Source organism: Haliotis asinina, chromosome 14, assembly GCF_037392515.1.
Source record: "Haliotis asinina isolate JCU_RB_2024 chromosome 14, JCU_Hal_asi_v2, whole genome shotgun sequence".
NCBI classification, from domain to species: Eukaryota; Metazoa; Mollusca; class Gastropoda; order Lepetellida; family Haliotidae; genus Haliotis; species Haliotis asinina.
The window spans coordinates 32449961-32473352 of record NC_090293.1 but is presented as its reverse complement, the minus strand read 5'-3'; the positions used below and the strand labels follow the sequence as shown (position 1 = coordinate 32473352).

The following is a 23392-nucleotide window of genomic DNA, read 5'->3' as shown; positions in this document are numbered from 1 at the left end:
GGTTCTCGCATGTCGAGAATAAGATAACAATATTCTTAATGGCAATCGTATTTTGAAAAGATTAATTATTTCACATAACTATGTTACAAAAACACATATTTGATATTACAAGATAATTATTATGATTGTTATTTTCCTTCAACGGGACCCTGGCGACAAATGTCAGAGTTACAAGATGGCGACTAAAGTTATTTGCAGGTGCTTGTCGAAAGTGTTTTGATGGATGTATGAGTGGAGAAGTACGTATTCTTCGCCTTTTTTCACAGCTGATAAATGAATTTAAGCACCTGCTGAGAAATGTTATTTATTTTTTTAAATCTAAGCAAAAACTGTTTCTATTTTAGATTGATTTTGCTAAGTCACAGTTAGTTTTGTTTTTACTTTTCGAACTTTGTAGCTAACTCAAGAACCATCGGCTTAGCATGCCAGTGATATTTGTATCAGATTTACCTATACCCCTATGTTTTTGTTTCTATGACACAATGCACAATGGCAGGTGCATGAATATTTTTGAAGATTTCAGTGCTAAGCCAGCTGGAAGTGACATATGTCGTTACTATCAACACATATTAAGCATCAACAGGTTGTTAGACATGTGACTGTCAGGATGATTATGATGGTAAATCCCCATGTCAGTGCATCAAACAGTTAGTGTACATTATACGCAAGTCCCTAAAAGAACGAAAACAGATGACACTGAATCTTAATAATGGTGGCTTACCCCCACATTATGAGACCACTGGGTACACTTACAGAATACTGGATACCTACCAGCCATATTGTTTAGTGTCACATTGTTTTAACCCTAGCCCAAAGCCTAAACCTAAACCTTATCCTGACGCAAAGTAAACTCGCTTGCTTTCAAAGATGTCTGAAGGTGTAAGGTATTCTGTAGTCTTACCAACCCCTGCTTTATACCTAACTTGGCATAACATGATAAAGACTAGGTAAAATGATATTTTCCATTTGCAAAGCATAAGAAAAATTAATCCAGTGAAATGGAATCGAGGAAGATTGAAGAAGATCATTATATCTGTTGTTTTCTGACATCATAGCAGTTTTTACGTATGCCATAACTTAGTATGATGTAGCGCTGTTTGTGCAAGTAGTCACAAAACCCTGAATGTTTCTAAAGCATTTGGAAACCCATAGTACAAGGATATGTACAGGAAAACTTTTATTTCAATATTCACTGAATTCTGCAAGTTAAGAACAGCAGATTTGGTGATATGCTATACCAGAAGACATGAAGATATATAATCATATTTTTTGTGGGAACAACAGATTACTGGTTTCGCAAAAAGTGTTATTGGAAGGGATGACTGTATCCAGTATACTATTCTGTGTGCATGTCTACCAATGTTCTATTGCACGGTTTCATTGCTTTGATGCAGGAGTGTCAAAACAATGAGATGAAGTGAGTTATTACTGTAAACCCAAGTTAGGTACAGAGCAACGGAAATATGTATGTACTAACAAGCTGAAACATGTTTAACATGTCATTCATGCTATTGTTATTAAATGGAATCAACGTTCCAGCTGTCAGTTGCCCAATCAGCATCATTTCTATTTGCCCTCACAATGCTTGTTAGCGTGGGGTTTCAGACCAGCAAGGGAGGGCCTTATTGACAATCATGTCCTATTTGTACTTGCCTTTTTCAGGTACTCAGCTAAAGGGATGTTAATAAAGTGATATGGATCAGAATAAACCCCCATCAGTGGAAGAAGTCCGACAAAGGCGACTGGCATACTTCCAGAACACATCCCAAGAATCTGGCTCTGCTCCTGGTCAGCTTTCAGACAAACAACAAAAACATGAACCAAGTGATAAAAGTCACAACAGAAATGGATCAGAGGGTTTCAATAACTTGGGACAACACGATTCTCTCAGTAAGCAGGCTGCTATGCCAATTACACGATCTACGAAGGGTGTCAGGACCCTTAGAACAGGACAGAAGGGTTCAGATGTGTTGGGACAATGTGATACTCATACTGAGCAGGCTGCTGTGCCAAATACAAGATCAGCGAAGACCATCAAGACCAGCGTCAGAAAGGATGGTAGAAATGAGCAGCCTGGGAGAAAGTTCTCTGGCACAAGAGCAGCTCAAGTAGATTCAGCTGCTCCAGAAGATGACCTGTTATCCAAGGACTGGAATTCACATGTGGAACATTTATTTAGGAAAGGGCATCAGAAAAGCCAGGAAACAAAGATATTGTCCAGAGGTGATTCTCAAGAGCTGTTGCGAGAGTCCCAAGATCTGGATGCTGTGTCTATGTTTAGGAGTGAAGTGGACTGCCAGGATCTAGGTCTTTCTACACACAGACCTGACTCTGACAGGAACCAGAACAACAATGCAGATCTGATGGAAAGTAGTCTTTCCCAGGAGATGAAAAATCTGTTAGGAGAGAGCAAGTATCAAGAATTTGTGGACAAATCTGTAAAAGATATCAATGAGCTTTATCAGAACAAGACAACCGAGACATCGCCACATCTTATCAAATCTTTAATAGAACAAAGAGATGTGGAGCAAGAGAAGGGAGAGGCAGGCCACGGCCGAACTGAGACAGAAGGACATATGAATAACCAGGTTCAGGCCCGGTCACCAAGACATAGGCTTAACAGGCCAAGGAAGGAGCCTGTCCACATTCAGAATCTTGTTGCCAAAACAAAACAAGATTTGGAACTTGAAGGATCAGAATCTCTTCCTGCCAGTGCAAAAAACTATGAACAAATAACTGTAGCTCCAAAAGTGACATTTTCAGCAGATGAAATATACCGTCAGGCTTATGGTTCTTCTGGAACTCAGTTACAGCGAGGAATGCCTGTTCAAGCTATGTCGTACAACCAGGCGATGCCGTTTCATCCAGCCATGATGATGAACATGCCATCGGGGAGTTTCCAAGCAGCTTCAGTGGGGTTTCAGTCACCTCAAGGGTCTTTTCAGTCACCAAGTTGCAGTTTCCAGCCTCCCCATGGACATTTTCCACCGGACTTTACCCAGCCTCCTCCAGGAATGCATGCTCAGACAGTCTCAGGAATGCATGCACAGACAGTGCCAGGAATGCATTCACCAACAGCCCCAGGAATGCATGGACATCAACCAAACCCTTACATGTATGGTGGACAGCCAGACATGTTCACCCCCCGAACTCCGCCAACGCCCACCTCCCCTCACCCTATGTTCTATCAACCTTACATGGCTGATCCTGGGTTCCATGGTGGCTACCAAGGCTATTCTAACATGTACCAACAGCAGGCATTTTCCCCTCCAGGTTACAACACCCATTACACCAACTTTGCTCCCCCTGTCCATGTTCCCCATCCCCCTCCCCAACCCCCTGCAGGCACCACTCAGCAGCCCCCAGGAGTGTACTACCCACCACAGGTTGTCCCCACAGTGCAGCACCAGCCCCACCCTCCTCTGTCACCTCCTGATGAGGTACTGACGCAAACCCAGAACACTGTGAAAGAGAAATCTTCGAAGAACGTTGAGCGGGCTAAAGCTCAAGGCAAGGACAAGATACAACGCAAAAAGGTTGAAGATGAAAGAGACGAGGGAGCTTATGCTCCAGATAGACATATAGAGGCAATCAGAATACATCATGAACAAAGGTATGTAGTAATGTACATGGGAACAACCATTATAGGATTTATCGTGACATAAATCTGTGTTAAAATCTTTATTCTAATAGTTCTGTGCATGAATATATGATGACATTAACGAAAGATCTCTTATTAGTCTTGATCAGATCATTTATTACATTTGAACATACCCAGTCCTTGATGTAGATTATTGGATTTCATTATTGGATTTTTTATGTCTAAGCACATGGCATCCTTGGTCAAAGATCAGAGGTCAGTACAACTGAAATGGATTGGATGCTAAGGCTGTGTGGACTGGTTGATTACAAGGTTGTCTCGTTCAGACGTCACTTGAATATTTACAGACTGTTTTACATAGCTTTCATATTGCTGACTGTGGGATAGAGCAATAAATGGAAGAACAAAGGTGATCTTACTTTTCATAAAGTCTTTGCTTTCAAATCTGTTGCAGACGGCAGATGCAAGAAGACAAAATGAACGAAGTTTTTCACATGGAGAAACAGAAGAAATTTGCTCAGGCATCTTTAGACAGATATTTCTCTTCTTTGGAAAACATATACAGGGGACCCACCTCCCCGCAAGGCAGTCTCCCACAGACTGAAGAAGAGGCTGAGGAAACCCCAGAAGACGAACCCGAAGATCGAGAAGCCGCTGGTGATGCTGAGCGTGAAGATCTAGTAGATGAAGATGCCTTCACCAGCGTCACGGCCACAAGTGTCAAGGCAGGTGGAATAACGGAGAGGCTTGAAAGGCTTGGGATAGATGTTGGTCAGATCAAATCCAAGGATGCTGCTAAAGAAGATAATGAGGATGACAGACAGAAGAAGCGCAAGAAGGTGAAGGTCTGTCCTGGATGTGCATCATGGAACAAGGAGTACATGTCCTGGTGTGCTGATTGTGGGGAGATACTGATCGGGGTAGAGTCCATCATCGCAAAGAGGAAGGAAAGAAGGAAGGAAAATGCGGAGAAGAAGGAAAAAGTGGAGGTTAAGGCAGAAAACTCAACTGAGCAAGCAGGGCCTGTGGTGTCTACACGAAAAAGCATGTCCATTTCTCCCGAGATTCTTTCCTACCGACATGACTCCGACATGAAAGTCAGTGTGACAAAGCCATCTCCGATGAACAGTCACATGAAACAGCTTGAGCGGGCCAAGCAAGATCTGGCAGTACCAAGCACTGGCTCAAATGCTCTTGGTAAGTGTATCCGATCTCCTCAAGAAATTAATGATCTTTGTGAGGTTATCAACGATCCAGTAATCAGAGGCTTCATCAAGAACTATTTCAGTAGAAAAGCCAAAGCTGCTGATGATGTTGAAGCCGAAACAGATGAGACAGAACAAGAGGCTGATGAAGTAACACCCAAGGCTGATGTTGACAATGATCTCTCAGATGGTGAGGTTATTCTTAACCTCCAATCATCAGTAAACTTTGAATCTCCATCAGCCAGTCATGAAAAGGGCAGAGGCAAGAAATATCCAAGCCATGGTGATATTGATGTCGAGATATTTGGCATCAAAGACACCCGAGAAAGTCGAACATCCAGCCGCAATGCCCCCGTCGTTCCTTGCCTTGATCTCCATGACAGTAGTGATGACGAGGAGATCGTCAAAGCAAGGAGGTTAGCAATGAAAACACAGCCAGTCAGCTTCTCCATCGACACAGATGACTGGTCTTCTGTTAATGAATCCCAACAACTCAATCCTACTGAAGAGAGTCCAGAGCTCCCACAAGAAGTTCTTCCTGAAGAAGACGATTTCGATACCCCAAGGGCAGAAAACTCCAATGAAAGAAATCCTTCACAGGACCCCAGTTTTCTCGCTCATATCCTTGCCATGAGGAGCAATTCCAGTAGGCCACAGCACCAGCGTCCCCGAAGTGCTGACCTTCTTGAAAGGAAGAGAATGACTAGGAGTATTGTGAGAGAGTCTATTGAAGCAGAACCTTACCAGCGGCACTGGGAAAAGTCCAGTATAGCATGGTCCTCCTTTCATCCCCGAGAACTGAGCACGAGGTCGTCGATGAAGAACGTCATGATGCAGGACACCCGAGTGAAAAGTTCCACCAAAAAGGAGAACATGGTGGCAGCAGACGCACAAAAGCCAGAGGGAAAGGGTGTCATGCAGACACAGAAGAAGTCAAGGCCAGCAAGTGCAGACCTGTATCGGAGGTGAGCAATGCTGGTATATGTTTAAAATATATGTTGGGATCAATTTGGAGATATTTTATTCAAATATCCTATTGGTTAAAGCATTCACTTGTTGCTACGATGACCAAGGATTGATTTCCTGTATGGGTTCAATGAGTGAAACCCTCTTCTGGTGTCACCCATCATGATATTGCCGGAATATTGCTAAAAGTATCATAAAACTAAACTCTGTCACTTTTTCAAATATTCATTCATTCATGAAGCTATGGAAGCAAATGAGTCAAGGGTATTGATCACCACAGAGTTGAGGTATGATTTGCTGGATATTCAAGGATTACAGTATTACCGCATAAAGTTGTAATGCAGTACTGGAAGAGGGATAGCCTAGTGGTTAAAGCATTGGCTCATCATGCCAAAGAACCATGTTTGATTCCCCACATTGGTATAATGTATGCACCCCATTTCTGATTTCCCCCCACCATGTTGTTGCTAAAATATTACAAAATCAGCAAAAATACATTCTCACTGTAATGTGTTTTATCCAGGAAAGTGCAGTCCAGTGTGAGGCCAACAAGTGCCCAGGTGAGAGGAAACCACCAGCCCCGTGTCAGAGATACTGACCCCCCTAACCTCAGCCCATCCCAGACCAGCGTCATCGCCCACAGACTGCCCCAGGAGGATCCCCCCATGGCCAGGACACTGCAGGGTTCGTACATACAGACAGTTATTACTGATCTAGCTCATATTAATAATTGTGGTGCTCCACCAAAAGTCTGTCTTCCTCAGGTTCATCCATCAACAGGTTTTTTACATGAAGCAAATGCTATTAGACAACTCAAAATGCCTTATGGTATTTGTGGAGTTATGTCCCTTTGGCCTGTCAGAATCCTTTCATCATGAATTCAAATCCAAGAGTCACCTTGATTGTTACTAGGTTAGTCTGTTTTGTTTGTTTGAGCAATTACTCATCTACCAAAGTCGACAAGAATTGTTTCCTTAATCTTACCAGTTAATTGGATATGTTTCAAAACTTGCATTATAGTGAATAGTTTTCGCTGATTCAGGTCCCTCTGCTGCCATGACCGCCTACAACATGTACATGGAGATGGTAAGTATATGAATCTATATAAAGGTATGAGATTCTGAGGTGCTTCAGTTCAGACCTGCATCCTCTAGACTTTGAGTCCATTGTTTGTTTGATTCCTATGTATTCCAACTGTGATACTTACTGTATAAGTCTTTACCCATTTTAGGGGGACTCTTTATATATGACGAAAACCCTTGCATATGACAGGATTTTTACAGTATTGTCGTAACTAGTCAACTCGTACAAAATATATTTCACTGTTTTTGAGCCATGTATGCTCATCATTCAAATACTATTTATGTACCTTGTGACAGTGTACTTTTTAGAATTTACTTTATTATCTCCTGTGGTCAAAACCACATGCTATGTGACCTTGACATTTGGTGACCACACAGCATTGAATGGCTGGTCATCAAAAATCGTATCAGACTTACGACCAAGTTCTCTATGCCCCTTTTCATGGTGAGAGTAGCTGTTGACATTGAATTGTTTATGTTCTGTTGTTATAACTGTAACACTTGTTTCATCATTCTTTGGATGTCATGACCCTATAATACAAAGTGATGACATAAATGTACAAATTGTGTTTGTTCTTCTGTTGTAGTGTAGTCACTGGATCGAAAAAATATTTTCGCAGTTATCACACTGCTGTATAAGTTTAATTTTGTTTCTCCTTTTACTGAAAACTACATTTCCAATGTTTCTAGGCTAAAGACAACATCATTTTATTCTCTATTTCTAATCTGAAAGATTATAGTGAAAGGGAATAATTTTGGAAATAATTCAGTTCACATGTATTGTGATGTCATGATGGCCATTAATGGTCCGTGTCAGCTGTTGCAACCATGGATTCATGATATCACACCCCTCCTATGTAAGTGTCATGTTGCTAAATATACATTCGTACTGAAGGGCTGTGACCCTTCAGATGTAATATCTTGTCCTTCGAATGTAAAGAGTAAGGAGAGGTAAACATTGCACATCGGTAATGGTTGATATAAGTACTGTTTAAGCCATGTTAAACCCATCTCTAGGAGTACTCGTACCATTGAATTTTGACCTGAAGGTTACACAGCTGGAGATACTGATAGAGTAGTATGTTTAACCAGTTACTCAGTCTTAAGCTTGCAGTACTTTCTCAGGTCTATCGTTTCCTCAACAGACTCCACGGATAGAGGAGGGGGAGTTTTCCAAATGGCAGTGTTTGCCAGACGAGATCTGGCTCTATATCTTCTCCTTCCTGCCACACAGTGACTTAGCACGGGTGGCACTAACCTGCAAACAGTTCTGTCGCATATCCGTGGATGACAGCCTCTGTGAGTAAAACTGTCTTTACATATGCATAGTAACTCAAATACACTGTCCACTAGACCATTTGATGTGGGAAAAATGTCTTAATATCTTAAGTCTTGATTAAGTGTTTGTTGTTTAACGCTGCACTCAGCAATATTCCAGTCCATATTATGGCAGTCTGTAAATAATCAGATCTGAGCCAAACAATCCAGTGATAGGCATCATGAAATGTCAACCTACACAAATGGGATCAATGACTTGCAGCAAACAAGTCAGAGAGTGAGATCAGCAGATTCCGTCAGTCACCTTTTACCATGTATAGGTTGCCGAAGAACAGGTCTTGATAGAAGATTCATCTTGTGTGACTTTAGTGCAATATTTAATGGTAGAAATGACAATCGATAATTGAATTCAAATAACTGCAAATTCTCTATTTTGAGTATCAGTGTTACACAGCCAAATCAAGAGCTCTAAGCAGAAACTGTTACACTCTGGATGTGAAGATCATTCAACCTGTTATGGTGTGAGTTGTTTCTGCTGCAGGGAAGCACATTACAGTAAAGAAGAACCATGCTATATGTGATCAGTGGCTGGCCCAGATTGCCAAGAGGCACCCAGTTTCTCTGGCACTCATCCAGTGTCATGGAGACAGTGTCACAGCTAAAGGCCTCCGAGAACTCTTCAGGGAATGTATGGACGATCTCAAGGTAGATTACTTTGACAAAAAATGGACACTTCTCAAACAGGAGTCTGCTGTTGAAGAGCACTTGAAAACCCTTAGCTTTAAGACCACATCTTGTTTTACAACCTTGTTTTAGAAATGTTTTGTTCCTTTTTATTTGGAAGTGAAGTGAGTGTTTTTCGTTGATGAATTTCAAAGTTGGACTTCAGATTTTTATTTCATCCATTTAACTCAAACAAAATTGGGAAATATATATCATACATCAATACAGTGATTAAGTCATTAAGAGGAAAGCCTGCACTAACAGGAATAAGGGGTAAGTTCACAAATGAAGCATAGGCATGTTAACTGATCCAGGTTAGTGTGTGAAAGTACAAGGATTCTTGTCTCTATCTTATGTTAGTAAAGGTGAAGTGTGTGTGTGCATGTGTTTGTTTTTATGTGTGGCAGCTTGTTCGAAGATGGACACTTGCTTTCATAGTGCTAGCCAACTGTGATACCACAGATGAGTATGGATATCCCAATCAGACACAATGTAAAGACAATGGGTGAAAACAAAATGATCTGCGGACAAGCAGGATATAATTCAAGGTCTCTACCCCACCAAATGTGCCAGATTGCAATGAGTCTTGTTTGTGTCCTAGGAGCTGAACTTCAGTCGGTGCAGCCGTGGAGGTCTGACCGGTGACAGCATCCTGCTACATGCATCGGCGCGGTGTCGTAACCTGACACACGTCGACGCTAGCTGGTGTCATGTCACCGATAATGGCCTGACAGCTCTGTCAGAGAGTGCTCACAGGTAGGATGACAACAGGAGATTTTATGTTATAGCTGACTGAGATTTAGTTAATCTTGAAACATTTGTGGATGGAATAGATCCCATTGATTGATTGAGTTTCCTTAATAGCTTAGACATAAATTGTTACTTTTCAAAAGTTTACTCGAATAGTAAAATGATATCAAATTATGACATTTGCACCTTAGCTTTTAAATTGCTTTGGGCTTGTGGCTAATTGCTCCCTGTTTTTATACATTTACATATTTATACGTGTCCTTGTGTTACAGGCTGGAGTCGCTGTGTCTCAATGGTTGCCAGATGCTGTCTGATGAGGGTGTGGAGACAGTCATCAAGAAACATGGATCCAGGTGGGTGTGGCACCTCCAGAACAGGATGTTTACATGGGGGCTGAAAAAACAAAAAGATGTTTCTAGATTTCTCAGTGTCATACCAATGCTTGCTGGTTTCTGCCATGAATTGTCTGGATTCTGCCTCACAAGCTGAAGTTTTTAAGCGAAACTCACTTAGTCACTTGTGGTTCTTGTTTCAAAGAGTTTTATTTATGGTCTTGTAAACATTACAGACTAATATTACCTGCCGAGCATTTATATTTATTGACACTGTGTTGCCATAACAAAAGATTAAGACCAAATGACCCAATTGTGAGGACTGTTTTCACAGAGTAAATACAAATTGCATCTTTGACTAAATAAGTGGCATTCAAAATGATTTTGTATACCCAAGGGTTCTTATAGTTTTAAATGGTGCGTTTTTTCCAGCTTTCGAGTACTAGAGCTGTTTGGTTGCTTTAATCTTACTCCACGATGCATCCGCTGCATCGCTACCCACTGCACCAACCTCCTCACCATCAACCTTGGACAGTGCTTCCGGGTATGTACATAACCCTCATATTTGAACCCTCAGGAATGAGGTGCTCCTCCCTCTGATGGATGATGATTTCATCTGATTGCTGGAAAGTTTGTACACAGACAATGTTAGCATACATGCAAAGTTCATCATTCTTCATTTCGATAGTTGTGTTCACTAGCACTCATTGTTGAAAGAGGAGTATAGCATAAAGGTAACAAAGCCTGTGAAATATTGATGATGAACATTGGCTAGCTGTATATGTAAAGCCATACTCACTGCTGCCTTTCTGTAGTCATGGTAACCCTGTGTTTGTATTCAGCTGACTGATTCTTCCATCACACACCTGTCTGCCAGCCTGGGTCGAGTGGAAAACCTTGACCTTCGGGGGTGTAAGCAGGTAGGTCAAGTCATCTCACTTCATTCCCAGTATGAATTTTGTAAGGATTTTGTATAATTTGTAAAAATTTATCATGTAATATCTGAAGACCATAGCAACACACAGTACAAACTAAACCATTTGAATTAACCAATCATAACACTGCCTACCAAATTGAGAGCGTCAACATTCACACATACCATTTGAACTTTCACCTCTTAAACCCAAACGATTCTGAATGCTAAGTTTAGCTTGTCTGGAAAAAAAACAATTTTCGGGGATATTTCTTTGTGCATAGACGATTGTGTACCAAGGTGAAATGTGATAATTCCTGTCATTGGCTGTGATTACTAGTGGAAGTCACGGTGGCTGAGCGGGTTAGGTGACTGACTTTGTGCACTGGCGATTAGGTGCCTGACTGAGGGTGCAGGTTAGAATCCAGAATGGGACTCAACTGAAAAATCTGTACTTTACTGAGAAAGTGTAATCCCAACAAATATAACATGTTACATTTTACCACTTTCTAAATGGCATTGTGTTGTCATGTGATTACTAATATTATTTCAGTTTGAAGAAAACATTTTGATAGCATAAGTTATGAGTGGCATGTTTCCTTTCCAGATCCGTGATAACTGTATCAGGAAGATAGTGCGGAACTGCCCTCGTCTGAAGACTATCATTATTGCCAACTGTCCCCATGTATCAGACGCAGCTCTCATTGAGATAGCAACATACTCCATGGATGTACGGTAAGTTCACCACCAGTAATTACCTCCCCTTTATACCTGTACGCATGGGAAAAGAAGGATACAAAACAGAGCTTGAAACATACCTTTTATACTGGAAACACTGGCACGTTGAATTCAGTTCGAGGAATTAATACATTGTAGAATTGTGAATCTTTTGTTCCATTGTCATACTATTGTTGCCTATTCTATGGAATTTTTAAGTGTTGAGCTTGCAAAGATTTTGCAATCCATATTTCAGCTTGATTACCATTACTTCCATTACAGTTCTACAGTCAAGTCTCGTTCAAATCTGACTTCGTCTATTGCAAAAAGATGTCAAGTATTTGGGAAGGGTCTGTGTTTTCCAGTTCATAGAACGGACCTCTGACAAACCGCAGTGTTACTATACTTGAAGTGCATTGTATTGTCAATGTACAATCCTGTATCATTCTGTACCTTACCCATTCAAACTGGACTTCTAAATCTATGTGTACTGTGTTGTCCTTCAGGAGTCTCGACATCTGTGGATGTCGCAACGTGACAGATCACAGCATCCGGACCCTGGCCAACAATTGTCAGCGACTCACCCAGCTCGACATCAGCTCATCGGGATGTTCTCATCGGAGGTAAGCAGATATCTGTAGACTCCATGTCATCTTCTCAGACTCGGTAACATACAGGTAACTTTCAAGAAACTTGAATATTGATGCTTTAACATATACAACTGATTGATAAGGAGATGTGAGCCCACAGATGATCATTTGGCATTCCAGTGTGACACTTCTAGCCAGCTACTGCAACCGTAACCTGGAGACATTGAAGCTCAACTTTCTCGCTGACATCACCGAGGCCTGCCTACAGAAGCTGGTGAAGAACTGCAAGAAGTGAGTAGCCGGAAATGTTTGCATGTGTTGTTAAAAATGATGACTCAGGATGCCTTGCATGCTGGAAATAACTTAGGGTAAGCAAATGGATCGTTTATTCCAGGCTTGCAACAGCTCAAAGCGTTTCTCACTCTTCCAAAAATGGCAGAGCAATTACTGTTTACTCATCTAGCCCTACTAAAGAACGTATCAGAAGAGTTTTGATGGTGAGTGATGAATTTATGATTGTTGATGACTACATTGAACCCATGGAACAAACTGAGGGATGTTGGGATATAAGCTGTCTTTGCCACTTTGCCAGTCAAACAATTCCTGCTCAGCTGTGGAATTGAAGTCTCCCTAAGCCACAATTTTGGTTAGAGAACAAAGCGACCTCATCCAGCAATTGGTGCGATTGCAAGCGGCTGAAAGTTAGCATGCCATTCTGAGGCAAATTGCTGTACATCACTTGCAAGTGATTGGTTATTTGCAATGCACCCTCAGACTAGGGCATCAGGTGTGTTTACTGCTTTCCACTACTGATAATAAACTGACATCATAATGATGGCAATGATAAGAGTTCATCTTTCCATCATATAAAATTATATCTGTGAAGATCCAGGCTAGAACTGGTCTTCAGCAACCCATGCTTGTCATAAGAGGCAGCCAACGGGATCAGATGGTCAGGTTCACTGATTTGGTTGACACATGTCTTCGCATCCCAATTGCATATATGATGTTCTTGCCATTGATCACTGGATTTTCTGGTCCAGACTATTATTTACAGACCACCACCATATATCTGGATACTGCCGATTGTTGTGAATTATATGATGGGCAGTGGATTGTTTAACACAAGTAACAAAAAAATGTAAATAGTGTATTCCACAGAAAAGATATGTTTGATGTAATATTATGCATTCTTAAGCATTGGTATAATGCATACCATTTTAATTGTTACGTATCATTTTAACATTGACATGTCATATTAATATGGTACAATAAGAATGATATTTGGTTAGACTTTTGCCCTTTTCCCCCCAAATTTTAACAATGACGAAAAAGTTCTGTGAGTGGCACTTTTAGAAGTAGGATGTGTCAATCAGTATGTGCATGAGCATTTGAAAAAGAGTTTTAAAACTCATCCTTATCAGATGAGGACTATATACTTGTGGAAACAAATAAAGGAACACCTGAAAGTACTGTTGTTCCTCTATTTCTTTGCAGAATTTCATCCACAGTGCAACACTAACACTGTGCAACACTGTCAAGAAACCTGGAAAAGAATAAGGTGGTCCCTTATTTTTTTCCATGAGTATATGTTCAGGTGATATGATGTGACTACAGTTAAATTTAGAGGGATACGGGTGGAAGTCTTTCTTGATAGGTAGGACTTCAACCTGCATTCCCCCCAAAAGTTTAAGCATGAGGACAAAATTTCTTTGAGAGTTTTAGAAGTTGTCTTTTAATATTGTTAAGATACAGTTAAAACAACATGTTAAAGCTCATCCTTGTCAGATGAGGAATATATATTCTAATGATAGCATTTGAGTAGAATGAAAGGGGAAATATATAATATTTAACAGCCTAATTAACATTGGAATGTCAACTGGACGCCGGTACAGCTCCGTATGCATGCATGCCCAACAGAAAAAAACACTGGACTGGGATGTCAGGCAATGGGTTATTTTCACCCTGGCTGAATATACATGATTTCAGAAAAGATTAATCTCTTCACAAACTTGGGTGAACCAACTGCAAACCTTATGCAGATCAATAATTGCCAAGGAGCATGTGTAAAATTGCTGAATAGCATGTTCAGTTATCATGCATGGGAACAGCTGTATTTGGATGTAAGCTTTTCAGCTGAATTTGACAATAAGACTGAGTTTCATCATTTATTGAACTCACAACAATAACCTTTTCAGTGTTCCGAATAGAATTTACAAAACATCATTCAATGTGTAAAAAGTATCTAAAACAGTATGGAATATTTTACAAATCTAGTTTAGAACAGTTGACTGAAGAAAGTGGCTACATTTACACTACTGAGTCTTTACATTTGATGGGTACCTTATGAACAATACATTTAAACTATTACAAATCAAATACTCAGATTCAACCAATTAACACATGGACCAACACAAACGCACATACAATCAATGAAATATCTCCAGTAAACATACACTTTTATGTGTTTACACTATTACAAGTTTAATGTGATTATATATTAGACTGACCCATGAAGGTCCCGGGGTAGAACAGGCCTTCAGCAACCCATGTTTGCCATGAAAGGCGACTCAGCTTGTCGTGAGAGGCGACAGGATTGGGAGGTCAGGCTCACTGACTTGGTTGACACATGTCATCAGTTCCCAAATGCGCAGATCGATGCTCATGTTGTTGATCACTGGATTGTCTGGTCCAGACTCGATTATTTACAGACCACCGCCATATAGTTAAAATTTTGCTGAGTGCGGCTTAAATGTAAACTCACTCACTCATATATTAGACTGATACAAACAGAACACAATAATACCTCAAACTACTAACCTTTAAATATCAAATTCTCGCCTTTTCTTTGTACAGTGTGAAGTGTCAGTACACACAATTAAACAAAGGGTTTAAAAGTAGGACACTGAAAACACAAAGCTAACCAATGAGGAATATGCCTAGGCTTCTACTTCGTTTGATCACCAAACATTTTCAGTGTTCCCTACTATGAAGAGTAGCCAGTGGGAGTAGCCTAACAAAAGAGAAAAGCTTTCATGGTGATACTTTTTTTGCAACTACATGAATATCTTATGAAGGGTGAAATGAGTCATATAACTGAAGGTACAATTATTAAGGTGATTGTTTTATGAATTTGAGAGAATACAATAAGAAGTACAGTTATATGAAATATATAGAAGATACTAAACGACCTTCCGTGTAATACCATTTTTATTAAACGAGTTAATGATTTGGTATCAAACGAGTTTGATACCAAATCTTTAACAAATCTTTCACAGAAGAGAGTTTAGTATTCTGTTTATTACTCGCCAACATAAATTGACAGAAACTGCTGAGAAATTCCCAACAGTGTGAGAACTCTCAGCTTTCCGCAAGTCAAGCAAGGTCTAGTAAAATTGTGACATCGGCATTAGCATTGTGACATCACAACTTTGAACCATTTTGACGTCATACGTCAAGCGGTATTACACTAGTGCAATATTGCCGTAAAAATATTACACTGCAGTATCTTCAACAGGCGAGTAATAAACAAGTAATATTATTTGAAAACTTGGTGAAGTAATACAGCTGAAAAGTAGAAGTACTGTATACCATATACATATATTATCATCATCATCATCATCATCATCATCACTTGGAATATATGTCCACTTATTTACAAGACACTTTCAATGTGATCTTGGATAATTATAATAATTGTATGCCTGAACAAAATGAACTGTGTTGAGTATATGCTTTGTAGGCATCATCATCATCATCATCATCATCATCATCATCATCATCATCATCACTTAGGATTATGTTCACTTCAGGGGCAGTGGAGTAGCCTAGTGGTAAAGTCGCTTGCTCAACATGCCAAAGACCTGCATTCAATTCCTGACATAGGTACAATGTGTGAAGCCCATTTCTGGTGTCCTAAGTCGTGATATTGTGGAAATATTGCTAAAATCATCATAAAACTAAGCTCACTCACTGTTAACGAGATGCTTGTATTTTTTCCCAGATTAAAGACCCTTCATCTGTATGGTTGCACCAGTGTCCGGAGTATAGACAAACTTATGCAGCTCTGTCCTTTCCTCCATGTGGAGATGTGAACATCATTACAACCCTTCATGGGATGTTCACTCGTGGGAAAATGTTCATCACCAGACAGGACTGAACATCTGAGACTGACTGTGGGAATGGTTATGTTTTCTTCTGAACAGTGAAGTTAGCTTAATGTTAACTATCAACAGCTGATGTTAACTTGTGGATAGCTGATGTTGTTAGATGGTAAAGATATGATATTAAGCAACAAACAGCTGATGTTAACTTATGAACAGGTGATGTTAACTTTCAGTTGTTGACAGCAACTGATAATCAGCTGATATTGAAAGACAGATGCATTGTTGATGTTAACTGATAACAGGTGATGTTAACTTCAGCCAACTCCTGAACAACGGATGTCCTTGAACACCTGTGGAGATGTTTTACATAACCATGTGCCTTTGGCTGTTGATGACCAGGGTGCCCATCTGCAAAGTAATCTTAGCACTAAGGTGATTGAAACTGTCATACCTTAACGACTGACATAGCACTACAGTTGTTATGTACAATGGCACTCTGGTCATCAATAGCATGTTGGATTTAATGAGAACAATAACCTTCAGATACCAAATGGTATTTACAGTATTACTTCTTGAACAGAAATCACACAACAATTATAATTTGCATTTGAAATGCACAATGCTTGTTTCGAGGGCTTTTTTATAACAATTATCAAACTTTCTGTTTTATCTCAAAATTGTATTTCTAGTGTCAGTATTGAACATGATTGAGTAACATTCACATCATCAAGGTACAAACTTATGATTGGCTGTGAAATATTTAACATTTTATATAAGATTTTTCCTATTATTTTTTTTTTTTTATTGTATATTCGAAAAGTATTTTAGTATTTTTAACCAGTATTTCCAATGCTCACTCTGAAACCAACCATGTCTATAAACATCTGAGAATGTACATATTGAAATCATAATTATCCTTTTACATCTTATGCATCAAAGCTTGAATGGAAGAGATTTCTCTTTATGCTAAACTTTCAGTGATCTTTTGTGAACTACAGCATTAAGGAAATATGAACATTTTTTAGAACATCATGAGTCGAAATGTCACGTAAGAATCAGGAAATATAATGGTTATATACCATTAAGCTAGAGCTCATTGGTTCATACATCATGTCAAAAGTCCAGGTTCAGCACAGTGAAATCCATTTTGGCTGTGATTATACAGGATCATTGCTAAAAGAGGTGGAAAACTTTCCTTTCTTCACTTTTTATTCTATTGATGGCATTTCGAGAATCACAGCTTGTTCATTTCTGAAAATGTCCCATTTCAAATGGTTGATTAATATAAGATGTACTTTGGTACAGTAACATATGGCCAAACATCAAACTTACTGGACTTCATATTTGAGGATGTTGCATCTGATATGTGTTGACTTGATGACTGATTCATTTATGTAATTTTGTACTGGAAACGAGCTGACATTGATCACAGTGTTTAATACTAGGATTTTGTGCTGAGGTACTTGACAGTTGGTCCTGTGTTGGTGACATCATCCTTGAAACTATTTCCCTGTCAACTGTAAATAGCCAGTATGTATATTTGTACAATACCAGTAATTTATTGTATTTTGTATAGCTGATTGTATTGTTGTGTTGATCATGTGTTGACCATGGTCAAGACAACTGCTATCAAGAGCAACATTCATTGCATCTTTATCAAACATGATACTGCTCCAACAAAACTGCTTCTACAAATGTTGTTTACAAACATTTGGTAATATATATATATATAGATATCATTATGGTAACAGTTTGATACATATTTTTTGTCATTTGTAGTTTTTGCCTTCTATGGTGAACCGATAAAGATTATCTGCTGTTTTTTGCACATATTTTGTTGATATGGATCTATTTAGGATTGTTATTTGTTTGAGAGTTTATATCTGTGTTGAGGATGTTTTCTTGCATGGATGCATATATACATACAAGTTCCTTATCATGTTGAAGAAGAATATGGTAGGTTTTAAGTCTAGTTTGATAATCAAATAAACTAAGAAGCTACAGAGTTCCATGTAAAACAAGAATACATCAATAAGATGTTAATGTGTGGGATGTTAATTTGGGCTCTCTCTGAAAATTTTGGGCAACACTGTCTTGTTGTCTACTCATTGCATACCTTGGGTGTGGCAGAAACCTGCCATTATGGGTTTGAGTCCCAGTGTGTCCCTGGCCTGATTTTACATGTGACACCACCACGCCCATGTTCTAGAGTTCCACTGAGACATGCATCACTTAACTTCAGTCATTTAGCTGGGATGTCATGATGTAACCAGAGTTTAACATTCAAACTCTTAAACAGCCCACATCCACCCCTCTCTCTCTCACACTCTCTCTCTCTCTCACTCTCTCTCTCTCTCACTCTCCCCCTCTCTACCTCCCACTCTCTCACACACACACACACAATCTCTTTTTCTCTCATTCTCTCAGTTACTTGTCAGTCTTCACTCAGTATGAATGTCCGTGCTTTATATCAAACATATGTATCAATTTCTGAGCGGTATGATGAGGTAGCCTAATGTTTAAACGCCGAAGACCGGGTTCGATTCCCCATAGAAGTACAATGTGTGACAGCGCATTAGGGTGTCCCCAAATGTGATATTGCTGGAATATTGTTAATAGTGGCCAAAAACTATGCCTACCCACCCATTTTCTGAGAGTATGTGATGTCTACTTTAACATGAAATCATTGTGTGGCCAGTGGGATTTAAGTGGGATTTGTTGTTTGAGTCTCTGTGTGAGCACTCTGTCATTAGCCATGTAATTCTTACGCTACGATTCTGTGCATTATCACTGCATATTACCAATAGACCAACTTAATATATGTCGTTAAGGACTTTGCCCTTGACATCTGTACTTGTGACATGTACACAATATCGTTCAAGTAGACATCCTCCTCATACTGTTTAACAATAAGAACAGATCACGATTATCATGAATACATTACAAATTCTCTCAGAGGGTTGAGTTTTTAAGGCAGTTGAATCCTGTGTTCATCCAAGATGGTGCAATATGAATGTAATACATGTGTCCTTGAGACCTTAGTCTGTAGAAATTTTCATATTTTTATGAATATGAGTTAGCTTTATTTTTATGACATTGTTGACAGCTTGTATTAGTTTATGGCTTATTGTGAGACAAAAGACAACATCTAAGATTTTTGTCATTCAGTTACATAGTTATTTACCTTGTTTACAATTTTATGAATTTGCAGTAACATATTCATATATCATAAGACTGACTACTTTGTGTTATTGTGCTTTGTGTTAAAATAATTATTTATGATACGGCTATATTTATAATTTGTTGCATAGAAAACTCCTGTATGTGTTAGCATTCTCTTTGTTTTTTCACAATTAACCGACTGGTTTTCAATAATGTTTTCTTTCATATGACAGACTCAGTGTAGATTTATACTTTTTTTTAATATTAATGTCCATTTGACTTCCAGCATGAGGGGTGGTAGGGTAGCCTAGTACCCAAAGCGTTCACTCTTCACGCCAAAGGCCCTGGTTTGATTCCCCACATGGGTACAATGTGTGAAGCCCATTTCTGGTGTCCCCTTCATGATGTTGCTGGAATATTGCTAAAAGCGGCATAAAACCAACCTCACTCTCTCAGTTGTTGAAAATGTATTTATTGCTTGCTTTTGAATTTGGTGCATATATCAGCTTTCATCAAAAATATTTTCTAGTTTTGTGATTGTTAAAAACCCAAGTTGATTTTTAGTTTGTTTTGGCGATTGGCTGATTTAGCATCAAAGGTATTTTCTGTGATTAATGTGCCAGATTCGTTTTTTGTTGATTTATAGTTTTTATAGGACAATAAAGGATAAGATATGTCTGAAATGATTTGAGGTTGAATCCACTGATACAAAAAAAATTAGATACAGTATAAAAAAACATACACTCACATTATATTCCCACATGTGAAAAATGTGAAAATATAGGGGTTGTAATCATATATACCTTAAAAGAAAACGTCTGAAATTAATATTCGTTTTTAAATTATGATCAAAGAATCAGTCTTTTTAGAATCATATAAGTAATTTTTCAGTTTAGAATTATATAAGTAATTAGTAGAGAACGTTGCAGAAGATAATGTTAGATATTCTATCATTTGTCATAATGGACACACAGTGTTCAAGACAGATGGAACTACATGTAGTGTTAAAATTATTGTGCATTTTCTTCTTTCTGAATTCATCCTTTTTTTTAAAACCATTTACAGGGATTTACAGGACGCGAATTCCTGTGTCATAAACACATTAAAATTGACAGTGGACACAACAAAATTTATTAGCACATCCACAGGGCCGCAGAAAAAGTCTAAATACCTTTTGTAAAAATTTCACTCAAAAACAATAAGTTATTACTTAGTTTGCTACTAGCTGTGTTATGGTATCATTTGCAGTTTAATTACGGTAATAATGTATGTGATGATCATGATACACAATAACTGTATTAATTAAAGTGTCTTGGACTCTTATTTTGTTGTCTAGAACCACTGAATGACAGTGACTACGGGACTCGAGGTAAGTCCTTGTATTTACTGAAGTTAGAATGAATGTCCCTGTTCAGGTGCAAAAGAATTGTAAGGGAATTTCCTTGTTTGACATTGTCCCTTGTTTTGTCAATTTTAGCCGACAGGGTACTTGACTTATAATGCAATGCCAGCATACATGACGTTGATTGTTTTGAGAATGTTTTGGGGTTTTTTTCAGCGAAAAAGGTTTATGTATTATTTATAAGTTTAATATTATATCAAAGTGGGCAGTGATGTATGGTTATATCAAATATATACTTTGATAAAATAATTGAATTAGATATGTTGTTTTCATTTTCACTAGGGACAGCTGTGTGTTGTTTAGAACCCATGATTGTCCCTGATTATGTCCCTAGGTTTGTCCCCATAAACCATATTCAGCTACTATGGATGGTACAACAATTGAAATATTCCCAAGTGCGTCATCCAGCATCCAAAATGTTAAGCAGCATTGAGATACAATGTCTCCCCAAATGTATAATAATGGTATTTGACATTTTGGGAACTCCATGTTACCGTAGAAACATAATGGCGCTGAAGTTAAGGAACCTGTTGCAGAACATGATATCCTTGTGAAATCGGCTATGCTTGCCTCCTGGGGCCTATCAACAGCTGTTACAAGCAACCATTGTCAGTTATTTACATATGGCTCAAATTATGTGGAAGTTCCTGCTGATTGTTGGGACACAGCTTGAAAATCATTACCGACTGTATGTCACGGAGAACACATAAGGAGGATGATTGTGTTTTGTTTTGTATTTTATTAGTTTTTTTCTTTAGTTGTTTCTGTTTGTTTTTTGTTTTGGGTTGGGTTTTTTTTTTTTTTCATGCTTTTGAAAGTACACGATGTCTGGTGTGTCTTTGGGACAGTTGTCACGGCGCGTTTGAAATGTTTCAATTTCATGTGTAGCGGCCACTACACGCTTCTTTTTGCTGCAACCCGTGAAGTTAGAATAGGCCTTCATCAACCTATAGTTGCCATAAAAGGCGACTATGCTTTATCATAGGAGGCGAGTAACGGCATCGGACTCGCTGACTCGGACTTGGTTGACACATGTCATCGTTCCCAATTGCGCAGATATTTGCTCACAATGTTAATCACTGGATTGTCTGGTCCAGGCTGCGATTTATTTACATACCGCCGCCATATAGTTGCAATATGGCTGAGTGCGGCGTAAAACTAAACCCACTCACTCACTTCATTTTGCTGAGTCAACAACGGAGAGTATCGTCCCCTGACGACTTGTAAGGGAGACAACTTTTTCCACACTGAGCATGCTACTAATGTGACAGCGGAGCTGAGCCAAACTTATACCGGTGCGAAGAGTATGTGACATTCTCAGTGGCCTTTTGAAAAGCCCTTTTTTAGCCTATCAGGGTCGAAATAATAACTTAAAAAATACCTTGGAGGAGGGGACAAAATTGTACGCAAATGCGCTCTTTGCTTGATAGAAATCACTCCCATGATGGGTTGCTGAAGAACAACTATTACTCGGATCTTCTTGGGTCAAGTCGTAGATGAAATGGACGGTGTGGCTCCGTGTACGAGTTTTAAGCAGATCGATGTGAGTTTGGTGCGGTGCAGTCGAGACTATCTGGAATACCACTTACTTTTGAAAGGATCAATGACCTTGCGTCTCTGTACCCGCTTTCCACAACAATGTCACTATTCTCGCTTCTAGTACAGAAGTTCAAAGGGCACGCCGTATTAGAACGACCTTTATTAATTTTCTCATCCTCCACGGCACAAGTTTCTAGCTGCTGGCTTTGATTCGAGACTTAGACTTTGACAAATGTGACGATTTCAAATCCAGTTAATTATTGACGATTTCCAGATTTCATGATTCGTATTGACATTCTGAATGTCTCCTTCCCGATCTGGTAAGCGGAACTCTGGTTGGTCTGATAAAAGGTGCCCCCTGACCTATGTTTAGAATTACGATCTTTATCTTATGAGATGACAGTTTCTACATGTCTGTACGTTTGCTGAGGTGTGATGCTTGTAGATCCTTATCTGTAAGCGGTGGTCACCATGGAGTCCAGTGGATACCGGTGTACAAAACAACTTTAGCGCTACGACAGTCGAAAGTCAAATGCTATTGTATGAGGGTTACGGTCACCTCAGCCCAAAGACCTTTTTGTACGACGGCACCCTGGACCTTGTCCTAAGCACTGCTAGGTCCAGATCCACAAGGCGTTTATAACGCTACAACATTCGTAAACCATTGGTAAAGAGTAGCATTACGACAGGTTATAACGTTACGAATACTTTGTTGATCGCGACCCTGGGCCTTGTCCTAAGTCCTACGTTGTTGAGCAGTCATCAAACACCTAGTTCTTGGAGAAACATGCTGCAGTCATTATTGTCTTACCGGAGCAAGTGAGTAGGTTTAGTTTTACGCCGCCTTTAGCAATATTCCAGCAACATCACGACAAGAGAAACAGAAAATGGACCCACACATCGTACCTACGTGAAGAATCGAACCCGGGTCTTCTGCGAGACGAGCGGACGCCTTAACCACTTGGCTACCCGACCGCCCCTCTACTTATAGGGAGCCGATCCACGAAGTGTTCGTAGCGGTACGAA

At 39.4% G+C, this 23392-nt stretch overlaps 1 protein-coding gene across 1 annotated transcript; it reads left to right on the top strand.

Moving 5' to 3' along the window:
* Window positions 1–157: 157 nt before the first annotated feature.
* On the top strand, window positions 158–16325 carry LOC137261954 (uncharacterized). The gene is made up of 15 exons (XM_067799768.1): window positions 158–239; window positions 1663–3613; window positions 4056–5771; window positions 6296–6456; window positions 6815–6858; window positions 8000–8153; window positions 8674–8837; window positions 9457–9611; window positions 9878–9958; window positions 10370–10481; window positions 10780–10857; window positions 11458–11585; window positions 12074–12190; window positions 12338–12448; window positions 16161–16325. The coding sequence occupies exons 2-15, from the start codon at window positions 1695–1697 to the stop codon at window positions 16249–16251; spliced, it is 5031 nt and encodes a 1676-aa protein (XP_067655869.1). The 5' UTR covers window positions 158–239; window positions 1663–1694; the 3' UTR covers window positions 16252–16325.
* The last annotated feature ends 7067 nt before the right edge of the window (window positions 16326–23392 follow it).

Excerpts from the sequence above, each read along its gene's own strand:
- LOC137261954 (XM_067799768.1), top strand. The coding sequence starts at position 1,695 with ATGGATCAGAATAAACCCCCATCAGTGGAAGAAGTCCGACAAAGGCGA. Across the intron at positions 8,154-8,673 it reads ATCCGTGGATGACAGCCTCT|GGAAGCACATTACAGTAAAG; the intron begins GTGAGTAAAACT and ends TTTCTGCTGCAG. Across the intron at positions 11,586-12,073 it reads ACATACTCCATGGATGTACG|GAGTCTCGACATCTGTGGAT; the intron begins GTAAGTTCACCA and ends GTTGTCCTTCAG.